Genomic DNA, 15710 nt, shown 5'->3' on the forward strand with positions numbered 1-15710 from the left:
GTTTGGCATTACAAGAATGCAAAATGGGATGACCTGTGAGACTTCTTTTCCTTGATCGGACTACCATTTTAAAACTTGTGATGTCAACATTTGCTCAGATCATGTCAGTGAAATTATTCTTGTAGGAATGGAATCCTTTATTCCACACTCCACTTTAAAATCTTGTCCTTTATCTAAACATTGGTTTTCCAATGTTTAGATAAAGGACAAGATTTTAAAGTGGAGTGTGGAATAAAGGACAAGACTATGGCTGTTGAAGAGAAGAATGTTGCATATCGCAATTGGCTTGTTTCCAATTCTTCAGTTTAATTTTCTGCCTACACCAAACACCCCAACAATTGTAAAGCAGTCATTAAACAGTCCAAACTAGATTTCTAACAGGCTAAGAGTAGAAAACGTGTTTCTTGCTCTAATGGCAGCCAAGCATTCTGGTCTCTTGCCAAAGCTATTGGCTACAACTTTTGCCCATCTCTGCTCCCACCTCTGAAGAGGTGGGAGCAGAGATGGGCAAAATGGAAAGCTCCAGGTCCCGATGGTATTTCTCCACTCGTTCTCAAAACCTGTGCTCCTGAACTTACTCCTGTTCTTTGCCGCCTTTTTTAACTTTCTTATTCCAAAGGTGTTTTTCCTTCTGCTTGGAAATTTGCTCATATCCAGCAAAGTTCCTAAAAAGGGTGACCAATCCCTCCCGTCTAATTATTGTCCCATTGCAATTACTTCTACTCTTTCTAAAGTAATGGAGAAATCAATTAACCGCCAACACTTAAACTACCTAGAAACCTCCTGTCTGATCAACGATCGCCAGTACGGATTCCATCCGTGTCGATCCACTGGTGATATTCTGGCTTATGTTATCCATTTATGGACTAATTCAATGGAAAGGTTCGGTGAAACACAAGTAGTTGCTCTTGACATCTCAAAGGCTTTTGATCATGATTGGCCTAAAGGTCTTCTAAACAAGCTTCCATCTTATGGTTTGCCAACTGTTTTTAGTTATCCAGTTAATTGGTTATCCAGTTTTCTCTCTGAACGCTCACTGACGGTGATAGTAGATGACTCTCTGTCTTCTAACTTCACCACTAATGCTGGTGTCCCTAAGGTTCAGTTCTTTCCCCCACTCTTTTCCTCTTGTATATTAATGACCTTCTTACATTGACTGGAAATCCTATCCATAGTTTTGCCGATGACAGCACATTGCATTCCACTTTCAATTTTGAGAAACCTTGCCCTGCTCAATCAGCTTCAACTTCTCGAAAATCTGTTACCAATTCCTTAAATGCCGATCTTCAGATAATTCTCCTGTGGGGCAAAGACAACTTAGTTGATTTCAATCCTTCTAAAGCTCAGTCTTGTCTTATATCACGACAAAAAAGGATTCTTCTGCTCCTATGCTTATCTTTGGTAACAATCCGATTTCTAGGCAAAATGATATATCTCTTTGGGGATTACTCTAACCTCTAATCTCTCTTGGCACAAGCACATTACAAATATTGCTTCCTCTGCATCTAAAAAACTTGGTTTTCTCTTTCGCTCTCGGCGTTATTCTTCTTCCAAACAGCTGCTCACTCTGTATAAATCAGAAATCTGCCCTACCATGGAATATTGTTCCCACATCTAGGGTGGTGTCCCCAAAACCTCTCTCAGGCTTCTTGATTCCACACGGAAGAGGGTAGTTAGGTCAATTAATGATTCTTCTCTAACAGAGTCTCTCCACTCGCTGTCTCATAGATGTACTGTTTCTGCTGCATGCCTCTTCTACAGATATTTCCATGGGCACTGTTCTTCTGAATTGGCTTCTATAATTCCCGCTCTCTCTTTCAAAACAGTCAGAACATGTGCAGCCACCAGCCAACATCCATTTACTGTCCTACTTCAAACTCACAGAGCCAACTTTTCATCTTCCTCATTTATTCACCAACTGCCGTTTTCTGGAAAAACCGTCCTTCATATGTATTTCCTGAAAATTACAGTCTACGGAAGTTCAAGTCTAATGTCAACAAATATATTCTTTCGTCTTCTCAACCTCCAACCCAAGCACGGTACTAAGTACTATAGGTTCTAATATCTCTCGTGTTTGGAGTTTTCATAAAAAAAAAAAAAAAAAAGCAGCTTCGGGAAACTTACTGAACAAACTGGTTTCCCGCTACCACAGTTTCTCCCTGCATTCTCGGTAAACATTCAGTGCGTGTTATCGGTAATTGCAGTAGAAGTCAATAACAATGTATTGATTAGTTTTTTCTCATTATTTAAAGCAGATTATTGGAGTTCATGAGTTTAATGCCTTCATGGCCGAAATTTACTTATGGGTATACCTTCCAGACTGCCTCAGTTTTAGGGTGTTTATCGCCCTTTCCGCTATTTTAAAATAGGAAAAACGACTTCTACAGATGGTGTGTGTTATCAGTAGTGGCATTAGAAGTCATTTTCCAGGCGCATTATAGCCAAAGTAGCTTATGCGCCACCAAACCCCCATATCAACAAGTCATTTTCCTATTTTAAAACAACAGGAAGTGGGGGATAAACACCCTAAGACTGAGGCAGTCTGGAGGGTGTACCTGTAAGTAAATTTCAGCCGTGAAAACACTCATGAACTTCAATAATATGCTTTTAATAATGAGAAAAACTAATCAATACATCGTTATCGACTTCAACTACCACTACCAATAACATGCAGCATCTGTTTGCAGAAAATACAGGGAGAAACTGGTAGCGGGAAACCAGTTTGTATTATTATTAGACATATGGTGCAAGGAAGCCTGAGGCTTATGCTACACCAGCCAAAAAAAAAAAAAATATCTGAATTACCCCAAGAGAGAGAGTCAGAAGTAGAAGGGAATCATCAAGAAAGGGAAGAATGATGATATCCAGCTCAGGACCCTGGGTGTGCCAAGCCCATACTCACCAGATGTGAGCCCCTGGGGTTCAAGTAAGTTTCCCTAAGTTTGTCCAGTAAGTCTCCCTAAGTTTGCAGTGGTTCTCTTGTTGGCTTAGCCTTAAGATTTTATTGATTATTGTGGAATAAGAAAAAATGCCATATTACATCAATTTCTTGTATACACCAATACCACTATAAATAAATAAATCACTAAAAGAATCACACAACATAAAACGAAACTTTATTTTAATATAACTGTATACTTAAAAATCATAAAATTACAGAAAAGTAATAAAAATATATTGCAATAAAAAGTCTAAAAAATAAGTATGGACTCCAGAGCATTCCAAAGCCTAAGCATTCTTCTCCAGCAGATTATACATTCTAATTGCAAAATACACCGAAGAAAGGTTAGGCTTTGGAAATCTCAGTGTCTACACTTATTTTTATTCAATTTATTTTATCATTTTTATGCATTTTTATGATTTTTAAATATACAATTATATTTAAATACTGGTTTAATTTTATACTGGGATTCTTTTAGTGATTTATTGATTTACAGTGGTATTGGTGCACACAAGAAATTGATATTAAGAGATATTCCCAATTCAAGAGGCCATTTTGTTAATAAGAAATAAAGGCTTTTTTTTTTTTTTTTACAGCAGACTGTCACAGGATACAAGTTCCTCATTCCTGCTATAGGGTGACAGTGTTTCTAAGTGGGCTAGAGAAAAATCCAAAAAGAGCTTCTCGTGGAAGATAATCTTCCCATTGACAAATATATATTTATATTAGTCAGAAAAATTTTAAATAAATAAACTTGTAATCCTGATATCAAATTGTAGCATGTCTCTATGTTATGAACAGACAACTGCCTTGAGCTTCCAAAAAAGAACCATGGTATGGAAAAATCCCATAAAATTTTCCAACACAAATCAAACCCAGCTTTTTCCACACTGCATGAAAGAACAGTGGATGAAAGACAGCTGAAGTGCTAGCTGAGAGGGCTGATTAAAGTGAAAAAAAGTAACATGAAGACCCTTGGTTGTGTGGAACCTAGTTGAAAACCTGTGATCTGTAGGACCTTTGCTAACAAAGAGAAGGATGTTATTATTCCTCTATAAAATGATACCTTATTAGAAATAAAGTAGTAAAATTTCAATATCATTATTTCAGTGATAACACTTTTTATCATAAGCAACAGATGTCAATAGTTGAAAAGCACAGACACATTCAGATAGTGGCCTTTAGGTAGATCACTTTAGCTTGCTATTTATATTCAATAAACATAAGGTTGATTTTTATATTATAGTGATGATTTAACTTTTTTTACATAGCTATTGAGTAAACGTTTTAATTTGATAACAGATTTCTATGTATAACTGTCCTAATATACCAATTTCTAAAATTGATCATTAACTACTAAAACAACTTGTGCTTTCACATAAAGGATATTCTCAATCATCAGAATCAACCACTAATTAAATGTGGCGAGATGCTAGCTTCCCCAATACTTTCCATTTTCTGCCTCTCTCTCTCTCTCTCTCTCAATAAATACCTATTTTTTATATTTCATCTCTCCACCTGATTGCAGATCTCCTCTCCAATCTTCTATTCTTTTGATATCATTCAGTTATTGTTCGTATCTTCCTGTTATCTCTCATTTTCTATATTCTCTCTGCCTTATCTCTCACTCTCAATATCTGCTACTATATTAGTATTATTCAGCCCAACATTTATTCTGCAACAGTCAAAATTAAATAAATAAAATAAAATAAAAAAGCAACCTCAATCAATCATAAAAATAACTATCCAATTCCATCTTGAATGTGCCAGACTTTTTACCTTAAGAGACAATTCATTCCAATCAACAGCATCTAATCTCCTACTGCTTCCCCTTAATTTTATATTCATGCCCATTTGTTCTACTTTCACCTGCCAGTGCAAATATGTCTCCCGTATTCATTTTGCTTTCTTCAATGGCCTTAAACACCTCAATCAAGTCACCCCAAAGTGTCTTGTCTCCAGACTCTGCAGTCCACATCTAAGGTGTCCCTCATAAAATCAATTCTTAGCACTCCTAGCTAATCACGATGATCATTAGCATTAGCATTAGCAGAGGCATATGATGCAAGAAAGCAAGCTTATTCAGCATCAGCCAAAAAAAAAAAAAAAAAAAACCCACTCCCATTTCACCCCTCCGTTCGTTCGAAATACCTGTCCAGTTGAGCTTTAAATTTGTTTAGGCTATCAACTTCAACAACAAGTGATGGAAGTCGGTTCCACCAACCAACCACCCGCTGGCCAAAGGCAAATTTCCGCACATCTATCCGACATCCGTCCTTCCTCAATTTGAATTTATGCCCTCTGAGGTGATTATTCTGAGAAAGATGAAGAATCCCATTGGCATTGAGCATGCTCAAACCATTCAAAGCCTTATACACCTCTATCAGATCACCTCGCCGGTGCCTAGTCTCCAAACTCTGTAATTTGCAAAACTTAAGCCTTTCTTCGTAAGAGCAACCCTTTGTTCCATTTACTAATCTTGTTGCCCTTCTCTGTACCCGTTCCAGCAGCTCTACATCCTTCTTGAAATGAGGCCTCCAGACCTGTATACAGTACTCAAGATGTGGCCTTACCATTGCCTTATACAAGGGAATAATCACCTCCTTATCCCTGATAGAAAAATTCCTGTATATCATTGACATCCTGTATATCATCATCTTTGGACTATAGATCTTCTGTCTTTTCTTTAAGTGAGGCTTCCAGACCTATAATATCATAATTCCAAATGAAGTTTTGCAATCATTTTATAGAGGAATAATAGCATCCTTCTACCTGCTAGCAACAGTAACACAGATCACAGGTTTACAAACTAGATTCCACAGAACCATTCAGTCCCATGAGATTTTTAAAGAGAGGGAGATGATTTTTATGACCTTGATTATGTTTATTTTAGCTTTTAAATGAAAGAGAGGCAGAAAATTATGTTTGTTTATGTTTATTTTGGCTTTTAAATGAAAGAGATGTAGAAAGAAGTCTAGAAGTCTGCAGTTTTTGAGATACATTAACAACACGTTAATACAAATTAAGATATATTCACGATTCAGACTATAAAATATTTAAGGACAAAGGCCTCATGCTACGAGGTAGAATGACTAACATATAGGTTAGTGCAAATGCATCATTTTAACGTAGCCATCTACCAAAGCAGTTAAATTAATTAATTAAATTGGCATTGTTTTGGTTATATCTCATATTGTAAATACCTTCACAATGAGTTGCCATGGTATTGTACTACCTCGAATAAGAACACTTCATCAGTGGAGAAGACTACTGTTACTTATTCTCAGCAGGTATCACCACCCAGACAGCACCGTTTCAAAACGTGTTGGCTTCTCGGTGGGTGGGCAGGTACCCTGGTGTTGCAATAGTGACAACCCAGTTTTGAAGTATAACTTCACAATATGAGAGATGCCTGATGGTGTGCAGTGATATAAACTAGGCATGGTGCCGTGAAGGGTATTGTATGGTCGTGCTACCTGCGTGTACCGGTGAACTGTACAATAAAGATCTTATTTATATTTAAGAGCAAAGGCCTCACTACGAGGTAGAATACCTCAATAAAAAGCCTCATGCTACAAGTCTACGCTAAAATGATGCTTTTGCACTAACCTATATGTGTCATTCTGGTGGTGGTATCCGCTGAGAATAAGTAACAGTAGTCTTCTCCACTGGTGAAGTGTTACTTATTCGAGGTAGTACAATACTGGGGCAACTCACTGTGACGGTATTCACAATATGAGATATAACCAAAACGATGCTAATTTAATTAATTAATTTAACTACTTTGGTAGATGGCTACATTAAAGTGGTACTTTAGCACTAACCTATATGATATATTCATGATTCCTAACTCTAAAGCAGTGGTTTTCCAGGTGTGCTCGGCAGAACAGTGGGGTTTTGAAAATGTTTCATTAATTTTTTCACTGTATACTATTTCAAACTGATTATTAAAGATTACTGTTTATAAAGATATTAGAGTTTCACCATAGGCTTAGATTTGCTAAATGGTTTCTGCAAAGGATTTTGTGAAGGATTTACAAAAGGATTTTCTAGCTAAAAAAAAAAAAAAAAAATTTTGCAAAAAAAAAAAAAGATTAAAAACTAAGGAAAACTAAAGGAGAACTTCTTTCTCATTCTGAATCAATACCCACCAACATTAATTCTCTACCCACCAGTTTGTAAGTCACACCCAAATTTCTTTTCCCCAAATGCAAGACTTTGCATTTAGTAATCAAACTTCAGTTTCCATCTTTCAGATCACATCTGTAACCAATCTAAATATTCTGAAGCAACATAGACTGTTACCAAATATTCTCTTTTTGAATTCAAATGGAAATGAGCAGTAATAAAAATTATTTAAAATGAACACAAAACAAGCTTTCAAAATGATAATAAATAATATTAAACATTGAAGAAATATTGTTAACGGGCTTCATAATCTTTAAAAACATTTAAAACATTTAAAAATATTTAAGAGCATAAAACTTACCAAGAAAGTGTTTCTTTGTGCGAGCATGTTCATGAATATGTTTATCATTGTAACAACCAAAGTAAACACAGTGAAGACATGCATGAAGACGAAGACTGTGACATCTGCAAGTGTGACAAATACAGGATCTTGCCTGAAAGATAAAAACATTAATCAATAACAAAATTAATAGAATAAATTTTTCAGCCAGCATTAAAATATTCAGTATAAACATCAGTTTAAAAAGCCTAAAAAAAATATACATTTGAATACGAAGTAAATACAGGGCTTCTTTTCCTCTGGATAGCCAAAGACAAGAAAGGTTATACTAAATTCAAATTTCCAAGTGTCTGAATGCTGTATGATGAAAAGTATAAGAACAAGAAGTCGATGAATTTACAGATCTCGGACACATTGGTTTATCTTTTTTTGTACAAAACCAAGTAAGGTTATAAAACATCAGATGTAATTGCAGGTATCCTATAGTCAGTTTGCTTGTTTTGCTGAATATAAACCATTTTCCTGGAAATATAATCTTAACGACTAGAGCAGTCTGTACTGGTAACATAGTAGGCCTTTTATGGCCTACTCTGTTACCATATTATTAGTGCAATCTCATCTAACACTAACTAGCTTGACCATGTGTGAAAAATGCACATAAAAATTTCTCCCAACATGACAAGATCTGAACCCAGGCCTTTTCCACACAATGAGAAAGGACAGTGATTGTAACCACTTTGCTATTGAAGTGATATTCAAAAACAATATCCAAGCAGTCAACAAAACTATAAAGCTTCCTAACAATGCTTAATTTAGTGAAGTCTAGTGAAACGGTGCATCTCATGCAGTTTTATGGCTTTCCAAAGGGCCAGATGCCCAGCTCTATCCCTACACCTATATGAAGAAGTTGTAGGTGTCTACCTACATACAAATGTTCATATTTTTAATATTTAATTTAATTCAATATTAATTAAATATGAATTAATTCATATTTAATTCATATTAAATTCCATAAATACTACCAAAAATGGAATAATTTGTCAATTTGGTGAAGGATGTCCTTCTGTATGATAGTGAGATTGCAATATTCTGCAATGTGATTCCCTCTTATTATGTAAACAATTATTAAGTCTAGCCACAGTACATATACAGCACTCTACAATACTCCTATCTCACCAGCATGTAGGAAACATATGCAGACAATATATTTGCCACTATGCCCAAGAGCCATGGTACAGATCTGCTGCAATATCTCTCTTTCTGCAGTTCACCTCTAAACTGAGTCAACTGGCTTATTCCCACTATTAGATATCATGGTGCAGAGGACTGACCAACATCTCAATACAGTGCTATATAGAAAACTCACATGTGGAGGGCAATATATGCACTATGATTCTTCCCATGTTACCAGCCACAAGAACAATACAGCCAAGACATTACTCCACGCTGCAGCAATTCCAGATCAGATCACAACAGCAAGAAATGAGCCATGACAAGGCCAATATCTCCATGTGAAATGCGAAGTTGGGGGGGAGGGGTTCCATTTGACAATCAACACTATAAACTATCTCCATGTGGATTCCCAGAATACATTCTTAACAAATATGAGAATTATGCTGTGCTTGTAAATGCTGCATAGTTGCAGTATTTATTCAAGTACTTCCAAGCCAATTTATAGGATTTTAAATGGCTATAGCACATGTTGCATAAAACTGGCAAAAAACTCTAGCAGTTGGTTTCTAGAGCCAAGACTACCTCCATCTTGAATAGTCTTGTGTCTGGTGAGGTAGTATACCAAGTTCCATACGCACACGCACACACACAGTGGTAGTATAAATTATATAAATTGAAATTAAAACCATCTGACAGGAGAGCTGAACACAGCAGTGCCATTCACACTGCCAATCTGGTCCACTCTACTAAGGTGATAGCTACATTAAATTGCAGCACTATGAACGTTTTACAAACCAAGCATTAGAAATGGAACAATTCTGCCATGGGTCTCATCAATAAAGCTGACATTCTAAATGAATGTCAGATATACTGATAAGACTCATCACAAAAGAAGAAGAATGTGTGGGTGAATGTAAATTATCAGGTGATACAGACGCCTATAGTAGATATAAACTAGTCTGTGATCAAATCACAAAGGAGGTTAGGCAAGCTAAGGCAGATAGATGGCTGTGGCAAAGAATGCAAAGACTTATTTATGTATGTAAACAGTAGAAGATTTATATAAAGAATCACATAGGTCCACTACATATGAATGGTTTAACTATAGATGAATTTGCTCAATAGGTATTTCACATCTACATTCATACATCAGCAATTTTTTAAGGTAGGGGATGCCAGAAGTATATCAAATTCTAAGAGGGAGCTGAATGATTTTGGACAACTGAAAAGAAAGTGGAAGAGAAAATGCTGAAGCCAAATGTAAAAATAAAAAAGGCATCTTGAGTGAATGGGACCTATCATATTATATTAAGGGAGGTAGCATAACTATGAGAACATAATTGGGTTCAGGAAGTCCCTATGAACTGGAGATGTACAAATGCCTCCCCAATTCACAAAGGGTGGCATAGGTAATTACAGACCTGTTAGCCTGACTTCTGTTCCAGGGAAAATAATGGGGTTACTGGTTAAAGAAATAATGCAGGACCATCTAGATGGAAACACATTTACACTGCAGTCACAGCAAGGATTTATTAAGGGGCAGTCTTGTCTGCCCAATCTGATTGGATACTAGGACACAGTGGCAGAGAAACCGGATGCAAAAAATCACTTTGACATTGCATACTTAGATTTCAGAAAAGCTTTTGATACTGATGCACATAAAAGACTGCTGTACAACTTGAACAGTGTGGGATTAAGGGCAGGTTACTACTATGGATAAAGGTATGGTTGAGTGGGAAAAGACAGAGTTGTTATCAATGGGTACTGCTCTTCTTGGACAAATATTATTAGTGCAGTTCCCCCAACATTTAATTCAAGGGCCCATTGTTCTTTTCAATATTTATTAATGATACTGATGAAGGGCTAATGTCTAAGATCTAATGTTTAATTTTGCAGATGATACAAAGGTTGATAGGTGGTTAATGACAATAACCAGTATGCTACTGCAGCAAAATCTAGAGAAATTAGGAAGATAGACTGAGAAATGGCAATTGAAATTTAACACTGCCAAGGTACTTCATATGGGAAGCAATAATCCCAGATTAACGTAACAACTGTGTGGTACCACACCCAGGGTAGTGGAGAAAGAGAAAGATCTGAAGGTAATTGGCAGATAGGTGACCCCACCTGGAGTTTTGTTAATAATATAAAGGAATTTTGCCAGTAGAGATAAGGAGATATTATCCTTGTATAAGGCAATGGTTAGGCCACATCTTGAGTACTACATACAAGTCATGAAACAAGGAAATACATGGACCGTGTTAGAGTAACTAAGAGTAAGAACAGGTGCATATATACTTGAATGTACAGCAATGCTAGGAGTACAGTAAATAAATTTGAAGTGCTGGTTAAGACATCCAAGGTGAATATTGTTGGGATATCAGAGACGTGGTGCCACTCAGATATATAGGATGTAGAATTGGAATTTGGGGAGTACAATGTGTACAGAAAGGATAGACAGAATAGGAAGGGAGGAGGGGTTATGCTGTTAGTTAAGAAACACATAAAATATAAGGTAGAGCATCCAGATAACATAGATGGACAGTGCAATGCTGAGTCAGTTTGGTGTGACATAAGCACCGGGAAAGCAAAAATGAGGGTAGGAGTTTGTTATAGGCCTAATGACTCTGATGAGTACAATGAACAATTAGACAGAGAAATAGTGTGCCAGTAAATCAGAGTCTCTATAATGGGAGATTTTAACTTCCAAGATATAGATTAAGGCTTTTGTGGATTTATTGGATGATTGTTTTCTACAGCAGCATGTTAGAGAGGCAACAAGATCTGATTATCAGCAGTGATTATTCATGCATTAAGAATTTACAGATAAAGGAACCACTAGGTGGCAGTGATCACAATGTACTGATATGGGATTTACTTAAAGATGTAACCACCATTAGAGGTAAAGGGAAGGGTTTTTGCTTCCGTAAAGGCGACTAAGAGGTCTCAGAGTTTTTTTTTAGGTTCTGTACAGTGGGACCAACTGATGATATTGCCATCAGAAAATTCTAAATTGGAAGCATTCAAGGAAGTAATTTTGGAAGCTACCAGGCCTTTTGTTCCAACTAAGAAATACTGCTCTATGTTCAGACCCAAATGGATGTCAGATGACCTAATGATACTTGTCGCAGAGAGAAAAAATGTATTGGATGCGCACAAATTGTCAGGCAACACAGAAGCCTATGGTAGATACAAGCTAGTCTGTAATCAAGTGACAAAGGAGGTTACGCAAGCAAAGGCAGATGATGAAAAATCTTTGGCAAAGGATGCAAAGTAAAACAGCAAAGACTTCTTTACTTATATAAACTCTAAAAGTAAGATTGGTAAATCTTACTCTTTAGATGATCATTCTCAGATCATCTAAACAGCTGCCAAACTAAATGAGTATTTTGCATCTACATTCATGCAAGCAGTTATTCAAGGAGGAGAGGGCCAGATGTTTATCAAACTCTAACAGGAAGTTAAATGATTTTGTAATAACTGAGAGCAAAATGCAGGAGAAATTGTTGAAGTTAAACATAAGAAAGGCAGCTTGGGGTGGATGGGATCTATCCAATTATATTAAAGGAGGCAGCAAAGGAAGTAAGCAAACCCGTGGCCATAATTATGAGAGCATCCTTGGACTCGGGGGAAGTTCCCACGCACTGGAGATGTGCAAATGTATCTCCAATTCACAAAGGGGGATCAAAGGGTGACATGAGTAATTAGACCTGTTAGTTTTACTTCTGTTCCAAGGAAAATAATGAAGTCACTGTTAAAGAGGCATTGCAGGATCATCTAGACAAGACAAGACAGCAGTAATAATTCAGACACAGCATGGGTTTGTCAATGGCAAGTCTTGTAGGACCAATCTGATTGGATACTATGATGTGGTCACAAAGGAACTGGATGCAAAAAATAATTTTGATATCATACAATTGGATTTCAGGAAAGCTTTTGATACTGCTGCACGTGGAAGACTCCTGTACAAATTGGAGTATGGCATTAAGTGCAAGTTGCTACACTTGATAAAAGGATGGTTGAGTGGGAGAAGACAGAGGGTGGTATTTAATGGACAATGCCCTACGTGGACTAATGTTATTAATGGTGTCCCTCAAGGTTCGGTGTCGGGCCCATTGTTGTTTTGTATATTTATCAATGATATTGATGAAGGTATATCAGGTTTAATGTCAAAGTTTGCAAATGATAAAAAGGTTGGCAGGGTTGTTAATAACAGTACTGACAGTATGCTGCTGTTACAGGATCTGGAAAAGTTGGATAGATGGGCTGAGAAGTGGCAACTGAAGTTTAACATTGACAAATGCAAAGTACTGCATATGAGTAGAAGTAAGTTTCATTTTCTATCACAGCTGTGTGGTGATAGAAAATGAAAAAGACCTTGGGGTATTTGTTCAGTCAGATATGAAGTTTTCTGAGCAGTGCAGACAGGCTGCCAGAGTAGATCATGGGGTCTTATCAATGATAAACAAGAATTTTGTGAGCAGGGATAAAGTGATTATCCCTTGTATAAGGCAATGGTCAGGCCACACCTTGAATACTGCATACAGGTCTGGAAGCCTCATTTTAGGAATGAGGTAGAGTTGCTAGAACAAGTATAGAGAAGTGTAACAAGGCTGGTGAAAGGAACAAAGGGCTCTTATGAAGAAAGACTTAAGTTCTGTTGTTATGTTGTTATGTTGTTATTTGGTTTTTAGGAGCATTAGCAACTAAGGCCATATTGCTCCAGGAATATGCGGTGGTCATTCCCTGACCTTTCCGCATCCTCTGTATTTTGTGGTGACGGGCTCGAACCCCGGTCTAATCAAGAAGTGTGTGCTACGCACTGCTGCTCCTTCCCACCTGAGGAGGTGCTTACTTAAGTTCTGCAAATTGCAGCTTCTGGAGACTAGGCACCTGCAAGGGAATCTGATTGAGGTGTGTAAGGCCTTGAATGGATTGAGCAGGCTCAATGGTGATGGGATTCTTTCTCTTGCTCAGATTACAAACTTGAGGGGGCATAGATGCAAACTGAGGAAAGACAGTTGTAGAACAGATGTGCGGAAGTTTGCCTTTAGCCAGCAGGTAGTTGATTGCCGGAACAAACTTCCATCGGTTGTTGTGGAAGTTGATAACTTAAATAAATTCGAGGCAGAACTATACAAAACAGTTGGAATAAATGGATCAGTGAAATGGGAACGGTTTTTTTTTTTTTTTTTTTTTTTTTTGACTGATGCTGTATAAGCTTGCTTTCTTGCAACGTGTGCCTCTATTAATGCTAAATGGTAATGCTAGGTCTGGAAGCTTCATTTGTGGAAGGATATGGATCTGTTGGGTGCAGAGAAGAGGAACAAGATTAGTCAAGGGAACAAAATGTGCACTTATGAGGAAAGATTTTAGTCCTGCAAATTGCAGTGTCTGCAGACTAGATACCTGTGAAGGGGGATCTCAATGAGGTGTTTAATGCTCGAATGGATTGATTAAGCTCAATTTTAATGGAATCTTTTCTCTTGGACTAGGTACATAAGGAAGGCATAGATTCAAATTTAAGGGTAGTTGCAGAATAGATGTATGGATATTTGTCTTCAACCAACATGTAATTGATCATTTGAACCTTCCATTTGGTGTTGTAGAAGTAGGTAGTTTAAATAAATTCAAGGAAGAACTACCCAAACTGTCAGATGGGATAGACAAATGATATGGGAAGAGGTGACTTTGTTTTTTGGCTGATAATGTATATAAACTTGCTTTTTTGCATCATTTACCACTACTAAAACTAATAGCCCTCATAGACCTTTTTCTCATAAACTGAATAAAAATGATTAAATACCATATTATTTTAATAACAGAAATTACAAAACAACCAAAAAAATAATAGAAATACAATGTAAGTCAAATGCACACCTTGGTGTTATTGTCCTGAGTTAACATTAAATAAAAGGAGGGGAGGAAAAAAAGCAATGATGCCAGTAAACAAAATCTGACAACATATGCCTCTAGGTCTTTTATAAAAGATTAGTATTTTGCTGATCCACCTAGATACTTGTGAGGGGATCTCACAGTGTCTAGGTGGTTCAGCTTTAATTATCTCCTTGCATCTTGCACTATCTGCTTGGAGTGTATCAGATTGTTGATGTAATCATTGCCCAATTCATCATACTAAATAATGGCTTTCCTTATAGTGTTATTTTAATTGATGACTTTTTTTTTTTTTTTGGAGCAATAATCTGTTCCACAATGTGCAAACAGTTTCTTGTTGATTAAATAACCATTTATAATACTTAAGATAATGGGTTTAGAGATTAAGTATATGACACTTTCATAATCAAAAATGATTGTCTGAGCAGAAATGAAATTAAAGATACAAAGATAAAAGATCAAATGAACTTATGCAACTGCTAAAATTAAATAACTTTCTGATAGCAGAAGGTTTACCTGAGTAATTTTCCAAGAAAGCAGCACCATGAAATGTTTATTGTTACAAAGGCATAAAGTTACTCAAGTAAGCAGACCTACATTACAAAGATAAAGATATTTGAGTTTACTGGTAGTTTGCATTCGTTTGACACATTCAGTTTTGTACTGTTAATTTCATTTCTGCACAAAAAAAAAATTTCCAATTCTGATTGATTTTGAAAGTGTTACATACAGGGTGGTCATGATTTATGCATGGGTTGCATTCCTGGGAAGTGTGCATAAACAAAGATTCACACAAATTAAGACCCATTATCTCACAGAAATACAATAAAATGTGAAGGGGAATGCAATCTGCAAATGCATAAATAGTCACCAACAAACATTTATCAGCTTATTTTATGCAAATAAATTAAAATTAATAATTTTATTTTTATAATTAACGTAAATAAGATAAAATTAAATGAAATTTATAATGAAAATTTACATGTACTGTATGAGATAAAATTATTTTCATAAAAAATTCATTTTTTCACATTATTTTCATTAAAAATAACATGCATTACCTATATAACACTGCAAATAAAAATACAGGTAACCTGTAAATTCAAAAGAAAACTCTAAATTAAAAAATAAAAATGTGAACATAAAAAACAAATTAAAATGTAAAACACTGAACTTTATTTTAAACCTAATTTAAAAAGATTGATTGATCTACAATCAATCAATCTTTTGATT

General features: G+C 36.2%; 1 protein-coding gene across 1 annotated transcript in view; it reads right to left on the minus strand.

Moving 5' to 3' along the window:
• not (ubiquitin carboxyl-terminal hydrolase nonstop) overlaps positions 1–15710 on the minus strand; it is a 269611-nt gene that overhangs the window by 202033 nt on the left and 51868 nt on the right. The window contains exon 2 of the mRNA XM_090375042.1: positions 7431–7563. Within this exon, the coding sequence (XP_090231168.1) occupies positions 7431–7563 (133 nt within the window). The remainder of the gene's footprint in view (positions 1–7430; positions 7564–15710) is intronic.

This window comes from Mastigoproctus giganteus, chromosome 6 (assembly GCF_048544385.1).
Source record: "Mastigoproctus giganteus isolate SK-2022 chromosome 6, ASM4854438v1, whole genome shotgun sequence".
Lineage (NCBI taxonomy): Eukaryota > Metazoa > Arthropoda > Arachnida > Uropygi > Thelyphonidae > Mastigoproctus > Mastigoproctus giganteus.